Source organism: Physeter macrocephalus, unplaced genomic scaffold, assembly GCF_002837175.3.
Source record: "Physeter macrocephalus isolate SW-GA unplaced genomic scaffold, ASM283717v5 random_1725, whole genome shotgun sequence".
Lineage (NCBI taxonomy): Eukaryota > Metazoa > Chordata > Mammalia > Artiodactyla > Physeteridae > Physeter > Physeter macrocephalus.
Window position 1 is genome coordinate 1 of NW_021146773.1, and position 21,062 is coordinate 21,062.

At 52.9% G+C, this 21,062-nt stretch overlaps 2 protein-coding genes across 2 annotated transcripts; both read left to right on the top strand.

The window, feature by feature from the left end:
• Positions 1 to 963: 963 nt before the first annotated feature.
• CSF3R (colony stimulating factor 3 receptor) lies at positions 964 to 11,374 on the top strand. Its single transcript, XM_007115135.2, has 15 exons — positions 964 to 1,027; positions 3,269 to 3,565; positions 4,500 to 4,623; positions 4,781 to 4,968; positions 5,773 to 5,942; positions 6,058 to 6,211; positions 6,304 to 6,383; positions 6,779 to 6,992; positions 7,874 to 8,062; positions 8,463 to 8,564; positions 9,176 to 9,322; positions 9,436 to 9,576; positions 9,825 to 9,918; positions 10,168 to 10,249; positions 10,634 to 11,374. Exons 1-15 carry the CDS (start codon positions 964 to 966, stop codon positions 11,111 to 11,113), a joined length of 2,526 nt encoding a protein of 841 aa, XP_007115197.1. The 3' UTR covers positions 11,114 to 11,374.
• Positions 11,375 to 13,477: 2,103 nt separating this feature from the next.
• MRPS15 (mitochondrial ribosomal protein S15) lies at positions 13,478 to 19,632 on the top strand. The gene is made up of 8 exons (XM_007131097.4): positions 13,478 to 13,693; positions 13,996 to 14,040; positions 14,935 to 15,010; positions 15,829 to 15,877; positions 16,358 to 16,442; positions 17,729 to 17,787; positions 19,041 to 19,232; positions 19,483 to 19,632. Exons 1-8 carry the CDS (start codon positions 13,558 to 13,560, stop codon positions 19,618 to 19,620), a joined length of 780 nt encoding a protein of 259 aa, XP_007131159.3. The 5' UTR covers positions 13,478 to 13,557; the 3' UTR covers positions 19,621 to 19,632.
• The last annotated feature ends 1,430 nt before the right edge of the window (positions 19,633 to 21,062 follow it).

Consider the following 21,062-nt stretch of genomic DNA (forward strand, 5'->3'; position numbering starts at 1 on the left):
ATCTGGGCACTGTCGCCATGACCACAGGATGCCTGGCCCCAGAAGGCCTCCAGAGGTCTGTGCCCAGACCTGGGGGTATCCTCCAGCCCACCTTCCCTTTAGCCATCTCTGCGGCAGCCAGCTTCCCAAGGTGTAACCTGTCCTCAGCTACTCTGTGGAGGTGTCCCTTTCTGCCAGGGAGCGTCTCTGACGTTCACCAGCGTCAGAGGAAAGGACTTTGAGCATGGCTCACCCAGGAGAACCTGCCTGGTACTCATGCATGTGCAACATGGACATGCCAGAGAATTAATACCCCAAGGGACAGCCCTTGACCAACGGGGGGCAGGAATTGGTGAATAAATGTTCCCATTCTCTCAGCCAGCCAAGGGATGAATTGTCCCTTGGGTGGACAGTTCTTGAGGCGTGTTCTACATGGCTCCTTGGAAGGTTCCAGCAGGATCGCGCCCCAGTTGTCCATAAATGTGACTGGCTTGATGACGAACCCTTGTGTTGGCTTTCCCTCCTTACCCATTTCATTCTCCCCACTCCCTCACTCTGTTCCTGGAATCTTCCCCAAATGAACTCCCTGCATGCAAGCCTTCATCTCAGGCTCTGCTTTGTGGGGGGAACCCAGCTAAGACAGAACGGAAGTGGAGAAGAATACTGTTCCCTGCGGCTCCTTTCCCTGCTCTCTCCTGGAAGGCAAATAGAATAATAACAACAGCTGTCACTTACAGAGTTGTCTCCTATGTGCCAGGCACTGCATGAAGCCCCTGAGTTGTATCATTTTGGGTCCTCCTCCCAAAACCCTATGCAGTATAGGCTGTTGTTACCTCAGTTTTGCAATGACACTAGGCTCAGAGAGATCAAGTAACCTGGCCGAAGCCACACTGTGGCAGAGCAAGGATTACGCTCAGCTCTGACTGCAAAGCCCATGACCTGAACCATCCCCCTCTGCCTCCAGGTAAGCACCAAGCCGGCACTATGGCGGGGCTGGGAGCCTGCAACCTAGCGGGAGCTGCTCTGATCATCCTGCTGCTGCCCAGAAGTGAGTGTGGCCAGGAGCGAGGGTGCCAAGGGGAGAGGGGAGCACAGGGAGAGATGCTGGGGGTGGAGGAAGGAGGCATTTCCCAGCACTGCCACAGTGCTCCTGGGACTCCCGGAGAATCCCGAAAGAATCAACTGGGCCACAGATGTGGGGTAGCCAGGATCCCATGCATAGACCTCTGTAGGCAAACCACCACCTCTGAGGAAAAGTGAGAGGACCTGGGCTGGCCAGCCCGGAGAAGGTGGGGTAGACCCAGGTCTTGTCTGCAAATCTGTGCCGTGTTGTCAGAAGGAACGCCTGAGTCCTGTGTAGCCTTCATGGGCAGCAAAGGGATCAGGGTGGAAGACGTAAGGAGGCAGCTTTAATCCTGAAATACAGAATCCCAGGGAATTCCCTGGCGGTCCAGTGGTTAGGACTCTACGCTTCCACTGCAGGGGGCACAGGTCTGATCCCTCGTCATGAAACTAAGATCCCGCATGCCCCATGGCATGGCCAAAAAATAAATAAATAAAATAAAATAAAAAGAATCCCAGGCAGAGCTCTCCAGACTATGGAAACTCTATCTTGATAGGTGGAGAGCCTCCCGTCTCTGGGGGTATGCAAGGCAAGGTACAGCAGGGGTCGGCAAACTTTGTCTGATGTAATGTTCAGCTTTTCAGGCCACATACAGTCTCTGTTGCATGTTCTTGTTTGTTTTTTGTTTGGTTTGGTTTTCAACCCTTTAGACATATAAAAAATGTTCTTAGCTGGCAGGCCATACAAAAACAGGCCATCCTAGCCCTGCTGTGGAGGACTCAGTATCAGGTGGAGTTTTGAAGTAAACAGTTGGCAAGTTTCCTTCTAGTCTGAAATTCTGAGTCTGTGGAGTAGTAGAAGCCTCCAAGAACTTGCTCTGTGACCCGAAACAAATTGCTCCTCCTCTTAAGGGCTCAGCATCCCCATCAGCAAAATGGGCTGAAGAACACCTGGGAGAGGAGAGAAGGCGTCGTGGGCAAGTGCAGTGCTTACTCGTTTATTCCATATGTATCCACCAAGGGCCTGCTCTGTGCTAGGTGCTGGGAATGCAGCAATGAGTGAAACAGCCAAGGTCTCTGGCCTCACAAAACCCATGGTCTAGTTTGGGGGACAAACAAGCAAATAATCACATGACTACATAATTATGAAGGATAATAAGAGCTTTGGGAAAGTTCAAGGCGCTTGGCCTGGTCTGGTTGGTCAGGACCTGGTCTGGTTCCCCACAAGACGCCTAAATGTTAACCAGGTGAAGGAGGGGTGGGAGAGAAGAAAAGGAGCACCTCCAAAAGGATCAGCAGGTACAAAGATCCGGAGATTGGAGGGAGCATGGCGTTTTCAAGAAATAGCAAGAAGGCCAGAGTGATGGGAGCTGGAAAAGGATGGTCTGAGCTGGAACCAGGAGGGTTAGGCAGGGGCCAGGCCACAAGGGCTGTGAGAAGGATCTGAGTCTTTATTCTAATCATGGCAGCAAATATTTACATGCCAGGCACTGTTCTAAGTGCCTTACACGTGTTCTCACAACTAATCCTTCCAGCAAAACTAAGGTAGGGACTTTTTTATCCCCATTTTACAGATGAGAAAACTGAGGCACAGAAAGTCTCAGTGACACATCAAGGTCACATAATTAATAAGCAATAGAACCAGGCTCTAAACCTAGGCAGTCTAGTTCCAACATCCATGCTCTTATCCATCACACCATACTGCCTTTCAGAGGAATAACGTGCCATTGAAGTGCTATGATCAAGATGGGGTAACAATCAGATTTGAAATCTGAAAAGATTGCTGTGGCTGTGGGGTTCCTATCATTCTAACCATTGTTTCACCACTGCTGGGGAGGGGACTAATCTCCCATCTGGTGGCGTGCTGGGGTTGGCTTGCAAGCGCTGATTGTGTCCATCTCTTCCCAGGTTCACATTCAGTGATGTCACACTGGTAGCTTGAAATCAGCCACGGTGGGAATATTTACACCAGGGAAAGCAGCCCAGGCTACAAACCAGGATCTGTTTCTCTCTGTATAGCCAGCTGATAAACATTTACCCACACACCGCTATCTTGATCTCACCCCCAGAGCCTCTCACAGTCCCCATACACATCCTTCCCATTCCAGAGACACGTCTGGGGAGGTAAAGCATGAAGGCAAAGGCACAAAGTCTAGGGGTACTGAGTCTAGGAGCCCGGCTCTGCCAGGCAGAGGAGTCACTTATGGCCCCTTCTCTTTCACCCCAGGCCTGGAGCAGTGCGGGCACATCAGCCTCTCAGCCCCCATCGTCCGCCTGGGGGATCCCATCACAGCCTCCTGCATCATCAGCCAGAACTGCAGCCACCTGGACTCGGAATCGCACATTGTATGGAAGTTGGAAGCAGAGCTTCAGCCCGGGGAGAGGCAACAGTACCTGCCGAATGGGACCCTGCAGTCCACCATCACCTTGCCCCACCTCAACCGCTCTCGGGCCCTTCTCTCCTGCTGCCTGCACTGGGGCAACAGCCTGCAGATCCTGGACCAGGCTGAGCTACAGGCAGGCTGTGAGTCCCTGCAGCCATCCACCCACTCCACTCTGCCTCCAATGCCCTCCTGCCAATACTAATAAGAACTATTCTTTCTTGAGCTCCTGCTCAATAAGCACTTTAAAGGCAAAATATCATGTCATCTTCCCTACCAGTGGGTAGTGTTATTTAGCCCCGTTTTGCAGATGAGGAAACCGAGGCTCGGGGAGGGTAAGTGACATGCTAAAGGTCACAAACTAATAAGGATGCAGCCAAGATTTATAACAGGCAGTATGGCTCGAAAGCCAGTATAGTAACCACTACTCCATATGGCTGCCGAGTAAGCCCAAGCCCCCAGCCATAGGAGGGTGTCTCCAGGGAGGATATTCTCTATGAGCTGGGCTTGCTCCCAGCTTCTCCCCTACCCCAGTCTCAGCCTTCGGTTCAAACTGAGAAGGATGGATTTGTGCCAAGCCAATGCATAACTAAAAACAAAGAAAGACCAAGGTTCTCATTTAAGAATCAACAATAGTGAAAGCTTAACACTACAGAGCACTCACTATATGCCAGGCACTGCTCTGAGCACTGTATACATAGTAAGTCACTCAGCCCTCACAAGAACCCTACGGGGTAGGTGTATTACCATTACCCCCATTTTTCAGATGAGGAAACTGAGGCACAGAGCCGTTAGGTGACTTCAAGATCACACTGCTAATGAATGGCGGAACCAGGATGAAAACCAAATGCTACACTGTTACTGTCAAAGGGGGCAGAGTTGAGAGGGTTGGAGACTCTGTGGTACTTATCCCTGTATGTGCCTGTAACTTAGCTTCCCCCAGGGCTGTCCCTCTGGGGTCACCCTCCCTGGAGACAAGGGAATGACCCAGGGCAAGGAAACGAGGCCAAGTGGTCCCAGTAGGAGTTTTCTGAGTGGTCTTACCTGAAGCCCTCACTCTCCCCACCCCATACACAGACCCTCCCGCCACACCCCACAACCTGTCCTGCCTCATGAACCTCACAACCAACAGCCTCACCTGCCAGTGGGAGCCAGGCCCCAACACCCACCTGTCCACCAACTTCACCCTGAAGAGCTTCAAGTGAGTAGGGGTCTCTACGCCAGGCCCCATTCCTTTGGGTCCTGGGACAGAGCATGGGTAGGACCGTAGGGGTGGGGGAGCCAGAGCCAAGGACGGGAGGGAGAAGGGATCCTCGCTTTCTTCGCCCGCTTGACACCCCAGCCTGGCCTGTTGGCAGGAGCCGGGGCAACTGCCAGAGCCAGGAGGACTCCATCCCCGACTGCGTGCCTGAGGACGGGCAGAGCCACTGCTCCATCCCCCGCAAACACCTACAGCTGTACCAGAATATGGCCATCTGGGTGCAGGCCAAGAACGCGCTGGGAACCAGCGTGTCCCAGAAGCTGTGCCTTGTCCCCATGGACGTCGGTGGGTGACACTGAGTGCGGGGGAGGGGAGCGGCCCCCACCATGGGCGGACACAGAGAGGCACGGGGAGGGAAACACAGACCCAGCCACAGACAGTGAGACGCTGGAAGACCTAGAGGTAGAGGAAGAGGACAGAGAAAAACAAAGTGGATGCAGTCCTAGACAGAGCTGTGGAGACCCAGACAAGGACGTGGAAGAAACACAGAGGCAAAGAGATACACTCATTAGTTCTTTCAGCAAATTTCTTGAAGTGCCCACTCTGCGCTAGGCGCTGTTCTAGGTGCTGGGGATACGGCAGTAAACAAAAAGGCAAAAATCTTGCCCCTGAAATGTCACATTCTAGTGGGCAAAATAAACAAAATAGAATATCGGGTAATGGCAAGCACGATGAGGAAACTGAGCAGGGGGACGCGATGGGGAGAGGGGGCTATTGCTATTTCAGGAAGGTGGTCAGGGAAGGCCTCACTGAGAAGGTGACATTTGAGAAGATCCTTGGAGGAAATGAGGGAGCAAGCCACTGGATATCCAGAAGGTAAGTGCTCCAGGCAGAGAGAACAACCAGTGCAAAGGCCCTGGGGCAAGAGTATGAAACAGAGAGAGAAACAGACACATGTACAGAGACAGACCTGCAGAAACAGGATGACACAGAGATGAAGAGACACAGAGAGAAACAGAAAGACACAGAGATCCCACAAATGGAGACCCAGAGAAGAAATGGAACCACAGACAGGGAGACAAGTGGAAGCTAGGATACAGCCCGATAGGACTGATCAGAGAAAGGGTCTGACGACCCCTCTCTTTGCAGTGAAACTGGAGCCCCCCACACTGTGGGCCCTGGGGCCCAGCCCTGAGGTGGCCCCGCCCCAGCCAGGCTGCCTGAGGTTGCGCTGGGAGACCTGGAAGCCAAGCCTACACATAGATCAGAAGTGTGAGCTGCGCCACCAGCCTCGGCTTGGAGAAGCCAGCTGGGACCTGGTGAGGCAGAGGACAACCTCAGGAGACTGGGGTGGGGCTGGCTGAGGGCAGGGTAAGTTGAGCTGGCACCAAAAGGCAACAGAGATCCAGGCTCAGAGCCACACCTCCCCACCAGGTGGGCGCCCTGCCCTCCAGGACCCTCCAGTATGAGCTATGCGGGCTCCTCCCATCCACAGCCTACGCCCTGCAGATGCGCTGCACCCGCTGGCGCCTGCCTGGCCACTGGAGCAACTGGAGCCCCAGCCTGGAGCTGACCACCACACAACGGGGTAAGTGGGTGGTGACAGGCTGGGAGCAGCCATCAGGACCCAGTCTGGCCTCCAGGGCCCTCCCTGACCCTCTCTTCCTGCTCCATCCACAGCCCCCATTGTCAGACTGGACACATGGTGGCGGCAGAGGCAGCTGGACCCCAGGACGGTGGACGTGCAGCTGCTCTGGCAGGTAACCCCCTCTGAAGGCCATCCCTCCACCTCTTTCAATCCAAACAGACCCCTGCAAGCTGGGGCTCAGGACTCCAACAGGTCTGGGAGGCTTGGATGCATTTGTAGGTGATTTGCATGCACTTTGCATGTGCCTAGGAAGCTGGGTAGTGCCCTTCCGGAGAGACTACAGTGGAGGACTCATCTAGTTTGGTGCCTGCTCCATACACCGACTTGCTTTTTCCTTCCCTCCCTCCTAGGACCCAGCACAGAGGGAAGAAGGGAGAGAGGGAGGAGGGCTGGCTCCCAGCCTGGGGGGGCTCAATTCTTGGGACATGGCCACCCCATCTAGAAGCTCTCCCCCACTCCAGATGAGCTGGGCATCCCCTTATCGTTTTCCCCCTATGCCCACTGCAGCCAGTGCCCCTGGAGGAAGACAGTGGGCAGATCCAAGGGTACCTGGTCTCCTGGAGACCCTCGGACCAGGCTGGGGCAGACCCAATGCTCTGCAACACCACGGAGCTAAACTGTACCTTCCAACTGCCTTCAGAAGCCCGGGAGGTGACCCTTGAGGCCTACAACACAGCTGGGACCTCTCATCCTACCCCAGTGGTCTTCTTGGAGAGCGGAGGTAAAGGGGGCCAGCAGCTAGTAGAGCATGATGGTTAAGCATGTAAATTCGGAGGCTAGACTGCCTGGGTTCAAATCTAGCCCTGTCACTTGCTAGCAATGTGATCTGGGCAAGTTACTTACCCTCCCTGGCCTCAGTTTACTCATCTAGCAAATGGGGACGATACAGTGTCTCACTCAAAGCATCGCTGTGAAGGTTATGCATTAAGACATGTGCCTGGCACAAAGTAACTGCTCCATGTGTGTTAGCTATTATTATTATCATTAGCCAGAACCAGGTTAAGCCGGTGGTGGTGCCTACACACACACAGTCTATTCTGCCAAGGAAATGGGAAAGAAAGCCCTAAGCTTTTCCAGCTAGAACACAGTCGCTGAGTTAACTGCTCATTCTCAGGGGATCAGCCACTACCAACCCCAGGTGCCCCTGAACATGGGTCCTCATGAAGTGAGACTCACAATAACAATAGCTAATATTCCCATTTCCCAGCCATGTGACCCTAGGCAAGTTACTTAACCTCCCTGTCCCAGTTTTCTCATTGCTAAGTTGGGGACCGTAGTTGTGCCCCACAATGGGTCTGTCAGCAGACTCCGTGAATTAATACATACCGAGAACCACACAGGGTTAGCTTTCATCATCACCAAGCACTACTCCATGCCAGGCCTGTTTCATGTACCACCTCATTTAATCTGCACCATGACCCTACGAGGTAGAAACTTTTATCATCGTTTCCACCTTACAGATGAGGAAACTGAGGCTCAGATGTTGACTTACCCAAGGTCACCCAGCTTGTAAGTAGCAAAGGCCAGATTGAACCCAGGCATCTGGCTCCAGGGCCTGCATTCTTTTCATCTTCATGTCATCGTCTCCTACTCTGTCTCCAGGCCCACCCCTGGGCAGACTCCACACCATGGCTCGAGACCCTCACAGCCTCTGGGTGGGCTGGGAGCCCCCCAGCCCTCAGCCTCGGGGCTATGTCATTGAGTGGGGCCTCGGTCCCCCCAGCCCCAGCAGCAGCCCTAAGACCTGGAGGATGGAGCATAATGGAAGCATTGCAGGGACCCTGCTGCAGGGTGAGGCAGGCCTGGGGGTCTGGGCAAGTGGGCAGGGCCCAGGAGAGGGGGGAACATTTTACCTGCCTGACAGTAGGCAAGGGGCGAGCTGAACCACCCTAAAGAAGCAGATTCCCCAGTCTTTCCTGTTCTTTCACTGTTCTCATCTCACATCCTCAGAATCAGGAAGTCCCTCCTGCAGTCTAACTGGATCCTCTGTTTCCAGCCCTGACTCTGCCACCTTCCTAGCTCTCTCTTCCACTCTTTGCCCCTTACCCACACCAAATGGTCTGAAGAAGAGACCGCAGAGGCCAGCCCTGCAGAATGAGGCCCAGGTTATCCCTGAAGTCTGAGGTTAGCCCCCAACCATCATCAGAGGTTAGCCCCTAACCAGGGTGTCGACCCTATTTTCTCTCTACAGAGAATATCAGGCCCTTTCAGCTCTACGAGATCACTGTGACTCCCCTGTACCAGGACACCAAAGGACCCTCCCAGCACATCTATGCTTACTCCCAAGAGATGGGTTCGTCAGCCACCAAGCCTTTTCTCAGAATCCCCTCCTCTCTCTCAAGGCCTGTCTAGGCCCCCAAAATCAGGAATACGAGGGAACATTTTCTTCCTCCCCTACCTCTGGCCCAGAAGAGGGTCTCTCCCAATCCTAAGATTACCTCTGGCTTACACTGGACCCCTGCAGCTGGAAAGAAGTCAGGTGGTGGGGTAAGAGAAATTGGGCAGTGAGAACGGCAGAATTCAGGGAGCAAGTCTGGCAAAAACTGAGCAGGTGTCACGTGTGATAGAAATTAAACTGAGGACCTGGCATAAACTTAGAGAGTCAGTGGCAAAAGTCAAATAATGAAACAGACAAAATCAGGCCTGGCAGAAATCAGGTACGAGGCTTTGGAGTCAAAGAGAAGCACGTTCAAATCCCAGCTCAACCAGTTATTAGCAGTCGGTGGGATTCAGGGAAAGTTCCTGGGATAATGAGGCTTGGACATGAGTCCCCCTGGACTCTCTTCTATCACCCACCCCCACAAAGTGTCCCAGTTCTTGGGTCTGCGGAGCCACAAGAAGTCCAACTGGGCTCTCCCCGCCGCCCTGCTCCCTGTCAGCCCCTGTACCTCTCTCTTCTGGCAGCCCCCTCCCATGGCCCAGAGCTGCATCTAAGGCACATTGGCAAGACTTGGGCCCAGTTGGAGTGGGTACCCGAGGCCCCTGAGCTGGGGAAGAGCCCCCTTACGCACTACACTATCTTCTGGACCAACGCTCAGGACCGGTCCTTCTGTGAGTCTATCCTCAGTGCCCCACAGCCCCAGAAGGCCAGGGAGGGCGGGTTCAGAAGGCTTGGAGAGGCTCAGCAGCCAACCCAGACTCACCATTCTCCTCTCCTCCCACAGCCACTGTCCTGAACGCCTCCTCCCATAGCTTTGTCCTCCGTGGCCTGGAGCCCTCCAGCTTGTACCATGTCCACCTCATGGCTGCCAGCCAGGCGTGGGCCACCAACAGTACAAGCCTCACCCTGATGACCTTGGCCCTAGGTAACGGGAGAAGGGGGCTGGCAGGACAAGGCTGTTGGGAGGGTGCCTCACCCAAAGGATCTCCATTTTGCAAGTAGATCAGCCTTGCATGGATCCCCTGATTTGAGGGAGGATACCCAGCCCTGCCCTTGGATCCCAGTCTGAGGCAGGACACCCACCCAGCCCAGCCCTTGGATCGCAGTCTGAAGGAGGAGACCCAGCCTTACCTACGTGCACTCTTGCCTCTTCTGGCTTTCCCCTCACTCTAGAGGAGTCTGAGCTGCACTTCCTCCTGGGCCTCTTCAGCCTCTTGGTCTTGCTCATCTGCCTCTGTGGGGCTGCCCAGCTCTGCTGCAGACCCAGGTGAGTCCTTCTGAGAGACCTGACACCCAACTAACCCTGCCTACAGGGAAGTGCAGGCCTGAGTGAGCCAGTCTAGGCTCCTCTCAGCCTTGCCAGGCCTCAGGACCCAGGTCTGGAGGTCAGGCCCTCCACCTTCTCCTCTCTACATGAAGGAGTCGTCCCTTCAGCTTCTGGGAGTAGGTGGGAGAAAGGATGGACAGATGGGAGGGCATGCCTGACCTGGCAGCCTTCACCTGCCCCCTTCTCTAGCAGGAAGAATCCCCTCTGGCCAAGTGTTCCAGACCCAGCCCACAGCAGCCTGGGTTCCTGGGTGCCTACCATCACAACGGAGGTGAGAACACTGGAGGGAGAGGGAAATGGGACTGGGAGTTAGGCTCCCACCCCAGGCTCAAAGTGAAGGGATACCCCTCTGAAGATGAGTACTCAGGCCTTCCCGTCACTTCACCTCTTTGGAGCAAAGCAGACCTGAGTGCGAACCCCTGCTCTACCCATTCAAAACCTCAGTCACCTCACTGTGAAATGGGACTAATCCCACACAGAAGCGTTGGGGAGATTCACCAGGCTAAGTCTGAACAGCACATAACACGTGTCAAGAACATATGAGATGCTTTGCATCCTTTGAGTAACACTTTGAGTTACAGCAAAGAGCGGCAGGAAGTGGCTGGGGCAGATATCTGAAATGAACCAGGCCCTCACCCCACATCTTTATGTCCAGGATACCTTCCAGCTGCCCAGCCTTCGGGACTCCAGCATGCCACCCATCACCAAGATCACGGTGCTGGAGGAGGAAGAGAAGAAGCCAGGACCCTGGGAGTCCAATGACAGCTCAGGGACCTGTGGCCTCCCCAGCCTGGTCCAGGCCTATGTGCTCCAGGGGGACCCAAGAGTACCTTGTACCCAGCCCCAGCCCCAGTCTGGCACCAGTGACCAGGTCCTTTACGTGCAGGTGCTGGGCAGCCCCACAGGCCCAGGGCCTGGGCACTACCTCCGCTGTGACTCCACTCAGCCCCTCTTGGGGGGCCTCACCCCCAGCCCCAAGTCCTATGAGAACCTCTGGTTCCAGACCAGCCCCCTAGGGACCCCAGAGCCCCTAGTCCCAAACCCGGAGGATGACTGTATCTTTGAGCCACTGTTTGACTTCCCTCTCCTGCAGGGGCTCCGGGTCAGTGGGGTGGAGGGTCTCGGGGGCTTCTAGGGCTTCCTAGAACTCCCCACCTGGGTCTGCTTCTTGATAAGCCTGGGCTATCCAGAGAACAGGAGGTCAGTAAGCCCTTCACTAAAAAACCCCCTGCCCCAGGAAAGGCAGCAAGTCTCCCAGTGTCCCCCTATCTCTGGGCCCTAGCATCCCTCCCCCATCCCCCCAATTTCCATGGGCTGGGTCTCCCACTTCAAAGGCCAGAGAATGCTTTTTCAAGCCCTGCCCACTAGCTTTTTGTACTGGTTTCCTATAATTTCAGTCTCTTAAACTGGTTTATGGTCTGATTTGGTTTGGCTTGGTTTTGAGAAACTCTTGAGTGTGCCTGAATCTCTGTTCTTTTTCTTTTCAGAGCCCTAGAAATCGGGGACGGTGGAGGGGGTGGAGTTACTACTTAGAATCATTCATTTATTTCTTCTTTCCTTAATTCCTTCATTCAGCCAGCCCTCACCTAGCATCTAGGCCCTGTGCTGGCAGCGGGGGTTCCAAAATGACTAGGTTCAGTCCATCCTCAAAGAGTTCCCATTCTAGGGACTTCCCTGGCGGTCCAGTGGTTGGGACACCGCGCTTCCACTGCAGGGGGCATAGGTTCGATCCCTGGTGGGGGAACTAAGATCCCGCATGCTGCACGGCGAGGTCAGAAAAAAAAAAAGAGTTCCCATTCTAGTGATGGAGACTTGAGAAATGACCATGAGGGCACGGTGGCCAGGGTTACCGAGGGAGTCACAGAGAACTGTGGGACATGGGGAACAGAACTCAGAAAAGAGTAACCCCTGTTGCAGAAATGTAATTGAAAACAAAATCTCGGGCTTCCCTGGTGGCGCAGTGGTTGAGACTCCGCCTGCCGATGCAGGGGATACGGGTTCGTGCCCCGGTCCGGGAAGATCCCACATGCCGCGCAGCGGCTGGGCCCGTGAGCCATGGCCGCTGAGCCTGCGCTCCGCAACGGGAGAGGCCACAACAGTGAGAGGCCCGCGTACCGCAAAAAAAAAAAAAAAAAAAAAATCTCCTGCCAAACTAGAAAACCTCTCCACAAGGGTAGAAGAGGAAGAAAACTTTTTTTTAATTGGATGAGAATTAAACCAGAATGTCACAGGCAATCAGCTCAAGAGTTTGCAAAGATGAACTGTATCTGTTTACACAGCCAAGCGGATACAAGTCATTGCATACATTTTCTCAAGATAATCACTAGTCCTCAAGCAAGAGGACTTGACAGCACTATTTGTCACACAGGGGTCATCCTAAATTCAGCTGGGAAATGGGGTAGCCACCTGGGTTTGCTAATTGCCATTAACCAAAGGAAAAATAAATTTCTCATATCTTTATGAGAGGAGGGAGGTTTGCAAATTGGAGTTGGGCACCAGCTAGGGCACCAGCTGGTGCCCAGAAGTTAGGCTCCTACCCTCCAGCAGAAACTGGGAGACAGGGGCTCTATCTTTCTTAATGATTATATTTCAAAGAGCCGGCTCCCAGGTCCTTGAGAGACACATTCCTGGGTTGTAAAACTGGCAAGAGGCTTTTTTAGCTTTTAAAAAGATCTACATACATCTCAAAAGGGCAGAGAAAGAACTCACAGTTACAGGTATTCTAAAGTAAATACTCTAAGAAAAGCAAGGGGAAGAAGAGTCTTTCCCTTTTTTGCACCAGGGAAAATTGATTTATTTTTCCTACTTTTAATTGGCATTTGTCCTTACACCCCTCATTTCACAAATATCAAAACTAGTATTTCTTGAATACTTATTATATTCCGGGTGCTTTGCACACAACTGCCTCAGTTAATCCTCTAACAACCTAAAAGATAGATACTGTTATTACCACTCCCATTTCATGGTTGAGTAAGCATAATGTGGCCCAGAAAGGTTGAGTGACTTGCACACAGAATCACACAGCCAGTAAACGGCTGAGCTAGGATTCCAGCCCAGGGCTGTCCAAAATCAGCGACCTTAATCACCACGCTGCAACACTGCCAGAGAAGAGGCTGAAACCTACTAGTTCTTACAGGGGTCCATCCTGCACTCTGGAGGGAGAGGGGGTGGAAATACTAGGTTGGGGGAAGAAGACACGACAGGCCCCAGGGAAGCCCCCAAGATAATCGGGGCCCAAGGTCAGGAACATGGAGTAGGATTAAGGGCGGGAGACATGCTCAAGAAAACGTAGCATCTTAGAGTTTATACAGCACCGCACGCCACTAACGACGTCAGGCAACGACTAAGCTCCCTGAACCTCGCGCTACAGCTAACCAGACGTCTCCCCTCGACCCAACTTCGCGTCATCACTGAGTCCGGCCTGCCAATCCATCATCTCGGTCCTCATCTGCTCATCCGGTCTCGCAACTGCACTCGATTGGTCGAGCCTGAGCCAACATGGCGGCGCCCTATAACCAAGTCCGTATCGCGAAGGCGACGGCGGCCGTGGGGCGGGTCCCTCGGGGGTCAGAAGCCACCATGCTGAGGGCGGCGTGGAGGGCGCTGAGTTCGATTCGGACCCAGGCAGTGACCCAGGCCCCAGTCCTCGGGCTGCCGGGCGGAGGGTGCGCCAAGCTTCTCTCCGTCCAGCGGGACCTTCCCTCACGTCCTGGAGGTGAGGAGCTGAGAAGCCGGACAGCGGAAGTAGGGAAATGGGGTTCGGAGGAGATAGAGGATACGCGGGAAGAGGTTAGGGGGGAGGGGGGCGGAGTGTAGCGGCAGGAGAAAGAGTGGTGGGTGGGGAAGAAGTAAGGCGCGGTGGGAGAGACATGGGGTATTCGGGGTGCGGAAGAAGTGGGACTGTGATTCTCGCAGAGGGGCCAAGACCTTGGAAGAAGGGTAACGCGAGGGCCGTAGACGAGAATCGAGGCTGGACTGTTGATGGAGAATGTCCTCAGCCCCCCCTTTTTTGTGTAGGTCTCATCCTCCGGGCCGCCCGCGGATATGCCACCCAGAAACCAGGTAGGAGCTCTTGGGTGGGATTTGGGGCGGAAGAGAGATTAGATTGCCTGGAAGGCTTGGGGTGGCCAAGGGGACAGAGGTGTCTACGTGGAGCCACTGGGGGGGAGGGGGGTGCGGGGGACAGGGGTGGGCCGGAGGTCCTGCGAAGAAGCCCTCGTCCACTTTATGACAAAGCCGTGGCCTGGAGCCTGCATGAAGGGCAAGAGAAGGGGAGGTGGAGGGTGGGATATAGCGCTTCGTATCCGCCCTTCCGAGGGGGAGGGCCTGGTTTCCCATTCCCAGGCAGTCTGCATAGCTGTTCAGATCTCTTACTAAATCTTAGTGTTATTTAATTAGTACTATTTGCATAGCGGCAGAGCAGGGGCTGACTGGAGAAGACAAATTGATCTCTCCCATGCCTCTCCTTCACCTACAAACACACACCAAGCCTGAGGGTTTCCTGTGATCTCTATTTGGTGTCTACAATTCAGGCATCTTAAAGTTCAGGGTCCCTCCTCAAGCCCCTTATTTCATTCATGCAGTCAGCCAGCGAGCATTAGTTGGGTGTCTATTCTGTGCTGGGCCGCAGACCAGACGTGGGGGATTCAAAGGGAGTCGACCTCAGTGGGTCCACAGGAGCACCCATCCTAGCGGGACGTCTGATAACTGTAGAGCCAGACAGGTGTGTGAGAAGTGCAGGCACAGTACAGGGTCTTGGGAAAGGCCACCTACTCCCAGCATGAAATATCAAGGCAGATGCCCACAGGATTTGCAGAGGAGAAACTGAGCCCGGGGTTACCCAGTGCCTTGCTTGAGACTCTGGATGTCTCTGACAAAGTTGGTGAGAAGAGCCAAGTCCGGGAGGATGGGCAGTGAGAGTTGACTCTGGGTGTTTTCCATCCCTCCACTTGACAGTCCAGCCCAGCCATGAAGATGACCCACCCCCTTCTATGCTGCTCACGGACTACCAGGACATCCCTGGAATTGAGAAGTAAGCAGGAAGAAATCTCTTTGATGAGGCAGGGGGCCCTGGGAGGATGGGCAAGGAGGGGGCTTCGAGGTAGATGCCTGATGTATCTGCAGCTTGACTATGGAACAGGGCAGAGAACTATAGAAGCCCAGGCACGGTGAGGATGAGTGGGCAGATGGGGCACACCTGCTTGCCGTTTTTGTGCTCTGGGTAAAGACCCTCTACCATGAGGTACCAAGGAGATACCATGCCTCACAGGTGTTTGTAGAAATCTTTCATCTCTTGATCCTGTGAGGGAAGAAATAGTGTCCCCATTTTGTAGACTATCAGACTGCCCAGTGTCATACAGCTCCTAAGGGGCAGAGCTGGAGTTTGAATCCAGGGCTGAAAGATACCAAAACCAGGATCCTCTGCTCAGCCCCTGTCCTGTGCAGCGGGAGCTGGGCAGTCCCTCCAGTCCCTCCCAGTGTGCAGTGTGACATGAGGAAGAAACAATGATTGTAGAATTGAAGTGTCTCAAGACAGATTGAACCATATTCCAGCTAAAATGGAAATCCTCTTTTTGCTCTCCCTGTGACAAGCCTGAAACACTTGAGCTGACAGCCCCAATTTTCTGTAGTTACCACATCATTCCATGTTCTCAGCCCAGCAGATCAGATCCGTGCTGACTTTGAATCCCTGAGAAATGGCACCCCACTTCCAGAGAGACTCATGTTGTAAAAGAAATTTTCACTCATCCTTGGTTTTCAAACTAAAATGAAAACAGCATTGCTCCCCTTCCTTCTTCCCACCCACCACCCCCCTTACGCCTGTCTCTCATTGCTGTGGTTTTTCCACAGGGTTGATGATGTCGTGAAAAAACTCTTATCTTTGGAAATGGCCAACCAGGTGAGTGGCCTTTGCCAAGACTTGGCCTCTCTCAGTCCTCTCCTCTGAGATTCCCTCCTACCCTGGTAACACCTCCCAGCCCATGCTTCTCAAGTCACAGCACTTATCCCACTCTCATTCTATATCCACTGTCAGTACCCCCAGACTGAGCACCTCCAAGGCCAGGACAGTCTTGTTTCCCATTGTGCCCTTAGCACCTGACAAACAGTAGGTACTCGATAAAGATCTAATGCCTGAATGAGTGGGCACGGTTTGGGGACATTCATCCAACATTCTTCTGTCAGTGGCATTGGCCTTGGGCTCACCTAGATGTGAACAGCCATGTGGTTGGCCAGAGGCCATACCCTGATGAGCAGAGTAAAGTCACGCCCTGAGCCTTATGGCCTAGTTGCTATGACTGTGGCCGTGGCCCTGGAGGTATGAGGGCTAGTTCTTACAGGGTGGCAGACCTCACAGATTCTCGGTCTCTGTCTTCAACAGAAAGAGAAGCTAAAAGTCAAGAAACAGCAGTTGATGAACAAGGTCGTAGAAAACCCTAAGGACACCGGCTCCCTGGAGGCTCGAAGTTGGTCGGGGGGCCCTGGGGGAGTCGGGGTGCAGGGGAGTCTGCTAGCTGGTACTTGATCCAGGCCCCTCACCTGCAGATACGCTGGTATTAGATGTGGCTTGGTAAAGGGAGAGGCGGGAAGGACCAAGGACAGTGAAAGCTGGACTCTATCTGTGATGCTGTAGTCAGCGCCCAGGTCCTGCCTCATACCTCTGTATGAGCTCAGGCCAAGCTCCTCAGGAACCAAAGCTTGTCTCTCTCTCCACTGTGCAGCTGAGGTGGTGTGAAAGGGCATGGGGTCAGGGCCAGCGTTCCCGCTGCACTCTCTGCAGTGCTCCCAGAGCTCAGTGTATGTACAGTAAGGGCCTGCTGTAGTGACAGCCTCTCCTTGGGGCCACCTTCTGCTTTTGCCTTTGCAATATAGGTTTGAGTTAAGCAAGAGGATAGCTGAGGAAAGGATATTCTGGGGCTTTAGGAGATGAGTGGGAGCTGATAATTCTGAAAACTCATTAATGAAAACACAGAGATAAGGATGGCAGCTGGAAGGGAAGAGGCAAGGAGGAGACCCTTGACAGTTTTGGGATCTTAAATTACTGCATTGGTGAGGACCTCCACGGCAGTATTGAATCATAAACCATGATAGCAGCCATCCCAGACTAATTCCTGAATTTAACGGGAATGCTCTAAAGTTTTACCATTAAGAATGCTAATTTGGGATTTGGGGTTTGGGGATGATACCTTCATAAGATTGAGGAACTTCCCTTCCTTATGCTTTGCTTTCTGAAGGAAAGATAATCCAAAGTCTTTTGAGATCTTGAAGTTCAGAGTGCTCTGGGAGTGATAGAGAGGTGTACAAGAGCTTTGGTGATTGTTATTCCTTGAGGTCTTCTTTTTTTTTAATTAATTTATTTTATTTTATTTATTTTATTCTTGGCTGTGTTGGGTCTTCGTTGCTGCGCATGGGCTTTTCTCTGGTTGTGGTGAGCGGGGGCTACTCTTCGTTGCGGTGTGCGGGCTTCTGATTGTGGTGGCTTCCCTCTGTTGCAGAGCACGGGCTCTAGGCATGCGGGCTTCAGTAGTTGTGGCACACAGGCTCAGTAGTTGTGGCGCTCGGGCTTAGTTGGTCCACGGCATGTGGGATCTTCTCGGACCAGGGCTCGAACCCGTGTCCCCTGCCTTGGCAGGCGGATTCTCAACCACTGTGCCACCAGGGAAGCCCTTCCTTGAGGTCTTAAAACATAACCAAGGTCTGGCTCTTCCTTCCTCTGTGCCCGGCTCTCATCCTCTGTGGTTTGTGGTTTCAGTTGTTGCCTTGACTGTCAAGATCCGCAGTTATGAAGAACACATGCAGAAACATCGAAAGGTAACCCTTGGGCCTCACTCACAGCTAGCTGGGGGAGAGGAGCCTGAGCACTGATGGGCTCTGGGTCCAGAGAAACAGCTTGAGAAGCCAGGTGGCTAGAGCAGCAGAGCACCCACCCCTCAGCTGCGGTGGGAAACACACTTCCCTTCCACCTCCACGGGTGAAATGGGAGCCTTACAGGACAGTGCTGAGCATCACTAATGGTCAAGAATACAAACTTCAGAGCAAGGGCACAGCGTGTGGCACACAGTGGGCGCTCGATAAATAGTTGAATGCGTGCATGGAGTCAGATTGCCCCAAGTTCAAATCCCAGCTCTGCCACTGCCACTTAACTGGCTATGTGGCCCTGGGGAAGTTACATGTCCAAGCCTCAATTCTCCTGTCAAATGGGGATCATAATAGTACCCACCGACAGGATTGCAAGGACTGTATGAAGTAATGGCAGCCAACATGACGCATATAAAGTATTTAGGCCTCATGCTAAATACATGCATCAGTTCATTTAACCCTTTTACTTGTCTTTGTATCCCATTGTACAGAAGAATGAGCTAGGCTGGCGTAATTAAGTTATCCCTCCAGGCACAGGCACACCACTAGGAAATGATGTGCTAGGACTTGAAACTTGGTGATCTTGCTCCAGGGCCCACATTCCTAACCATTCTGCTGGATCTCAGCACAGTGTCAGACGCAGAGCTGCTATAATTAGGCAATTGCTGGTATTTTTAATAAACACACAGTTGTGAACACAGACTGGCCCAGCTCCACACCTAGCACCTCAGTGTTCCCTGAAGCTAGTTGAGCTGTTCCTTGGAGATCAGAGTTGGAGTATGGAATGCCAGCCCCACTGAGGGAGCAGTGCCTGGCTGAGGGCAGGGGTTTTCCTAAGCCTTTCCTCCTCTCCACCCCACCTGATAGTTTGCTGAGCTGTGCAGAGGCTGAGTGGGTGGTACAGGGGAAAGAGCATGAGATGTGGAGTCAGACCACTAGACCTGGATTCAAGACCTGACCTAACACAAGGTCCCGACCCAGCAGTTCTAGAACCTTTAATGAATCAGTTAACATCTTTGAGCCTTTATTTTCCCATCTGTAAAATGGGAATAAACAGTAACACTACCTACGTCAGAGTTGCACTAATATTTGCCTAAGATTGTGGGGAAGTTTCATTGCCAGGGTAAAATGACCATCCTTTGTTACTGTGAAGTGGCACACCACTTATTTACATAATACTCAAAGTAATACCAACTCTCGTACAGGACAAAGCCCACAAGCGCTATCTGCTGATGAGCATTGACCAGAGGAAAAAGATGCTCAGAAACCTCCGCAAGACCAACTATGCTGTCTTTGAGAAGACATGCAGGGAGCTGGGGATTGAGTACACCTTTCCCCCTCTGTACTGCCGAAAAGCCCACCGCCGCTGGGTGACCAAGAAGGCTCTGTGCATTCGGGTACGAGTCGGGACTGCTGCTTTGGTTGGCCCCACTCCAGGACCGTGGTGGGGAGAGCAGAAGGGAGGGGTTGTCTGTTTCTGAGCAAGGCGTGGAGCTGGCCCCGAGGCTTTGAGGTGGCTCCCAGGGCACGAAGCCCATAGAGAAAGGCTAGGGTGACCATCTGGGGGAGTCACTTCCCACCCCAGATGCTCGAAGTCTGAGGTTTTGCATAGCATTACAGTTTTTTCCTGCCCTCTCTCATCCCCAGGTTTTCCAAGAGGCTCAAAAGCTGAAGAAGCAAAAAAGGGCCTTAAAAGCTGCAGCTGCAGCAGCCCAGAAACAAGGCCAGAAGAACCCAGAGAGCCCTTCCAAAACTGGACCAGAGGCAATCAGAGAAAACCAATAAATGTTAAAATTATGTCTTGCTGCCTTAAAGAATAACAGTAGAGAAGGTGGGGCTCTTAGTGGCCTGAGGACGAGGAAGAATTCATTCCATCATGCAACTCTGGGGTCCCGGGGGTATCTGAGGCAGAGTCCCTGCCCTCACACGCCACGGGACGCATTCTCATAACACACACACACTTAACAGAAACAACCCCCTGTCCTCCAGGGGCCGTTCAGTGGAGGCAAGACTGAGCACACAGCAGCACAGAGGAAGCGTGAGGAGGCCAGCATAGGAACTGCCTTCTAGATGGGGCCGTGTAGGATGAGTGGAAGTTCACCGGGCAGAAGTGGGGAGCGAGGGCATCCCGGGCAGAAGGGATTGCAGGTGCAGAGGCAAAGAAGCGCACAGGTGCATGCTGCATGCAAAGAGCAGCAGAACTGGACATACAGCTTGACGGGTAAGCTGAAGCTGGGACGTGAGAGGTTTCATATGCTGCTGAGGAGACTGTACACGGTCCTCTACGGAGAGGGGAGACAGTTATGGTTTGAAAACCAAAGGCGTGATGATGGCAGCAAGGCTGTTTGATAGTTAAGCAGCATCAGTGTGGAGGTGGATGGGAGGGGGAGAGATCAGAGCGATTGATTGATTGGGGGGCAGGGGTTTTGGTGTTGAGATTGAGAATCTGGTAAAAGCTACAGGTCCTGTCCCTAAAACTGCACATGTACATAACATTGCTTATAAATTCTGGGGTGTCATGGATAAGCCCTTCCCCACAAAGCCAACCCACTTACACCAAGTTAAGTGCCAAGGCCTTGAAGCCTGAGTATGCTTAGCATGTTTGAAGAATCCAAAGAAGACAGTGTGTCCAAAACTGAGTGAGCAAAGAGAAGAGTAGGAGGTCCGAGAAGCAAGCAGAAACCAGGTAATATGGAGCTTGTGGGGTGTATTAGTCTGTTCAGGCTGCCATTTTTAAATACCATAAACTGGGACTTCCCTCATGGTCCAGTGGTTAAGACTCTGCGCTCCCCATGCAGGGGGCCTGGGTTCAATCCCTGGTCAGGGAACTAGATCCTGCATGCTGCAACTAAGAGCCCGCATGCCACAACTAAAAGATTGAGTGTGCCACAACTAAGCTACAGTGCAGTCAAATAAATAAATAAAATACCATAAACCAAGTGGCTTATACAAATATTTTCTCACAGTTCTGGAGGCTAGGAATTCCAAGATCAAACTGCTGGTCTGTTTGGTTTCTGATGAGGAATCTCTTCCTGGCTGGCAGATGGCTGCCTCCTGACTATGTCCTCACATGTGGAAGGAGGGAGGGACGGGGAGAGAGACAGTGAATCTCTTCCTCTTATAAGGGCATTAATCCCATGATGAGGGCTCTACCCTCGCGACCTAATTCTCATGATCTCCTAAAGACCCCCAAATACCATCACATTGAGGGTTAGGGCTTCAACATT

Bases quoted from the DNA above. Each gene is read 5' to 3' on its own strand.
- CSF3R (XM_007115135.2), top strand. From the start codon at position 964: ATGGCGGGGCTGGGAGCCTGCAACCTAGCGGGAGCTGCTCTGATCATC. The intron at 8,063-8,462 runs GTGAGGCAGGCC...TTCTCTCTACAG, and splicing joins TGCAGGGACCCTGCTGCAGG to AGAATATCAGGCCCTTTCAG. The intron at 10,250-10,633 runs GTGAGAACACTG...CTTTATGTCCAG, and splicing joins TGCCTACCATCACAACGGAG to GATACCTTCCAGCTGCCCAG.
- MRPS15 (XM_007131097.4), top strand. From the start codon at position 13,558: ATGCTGAGGGCGGCGTGGAGGGCGCTGAGTTCGATTCGGACCCAGGCA. The intron at 13,694-13,995 runs GTGAGGAGCTGA...TTTTTTGTGTAG, and splicing joins CCTTCCCTCACGTCCTGGAG to GTCTCATCCTCCGGGCCGCC. The intron at 17,788-19,040 runs GTAACCCTTGGG...ACTCTCGTACAG, and splicing joins ACATGCAGAAACATCGAAAG to GACAAAGCCCACAAGCGCTA.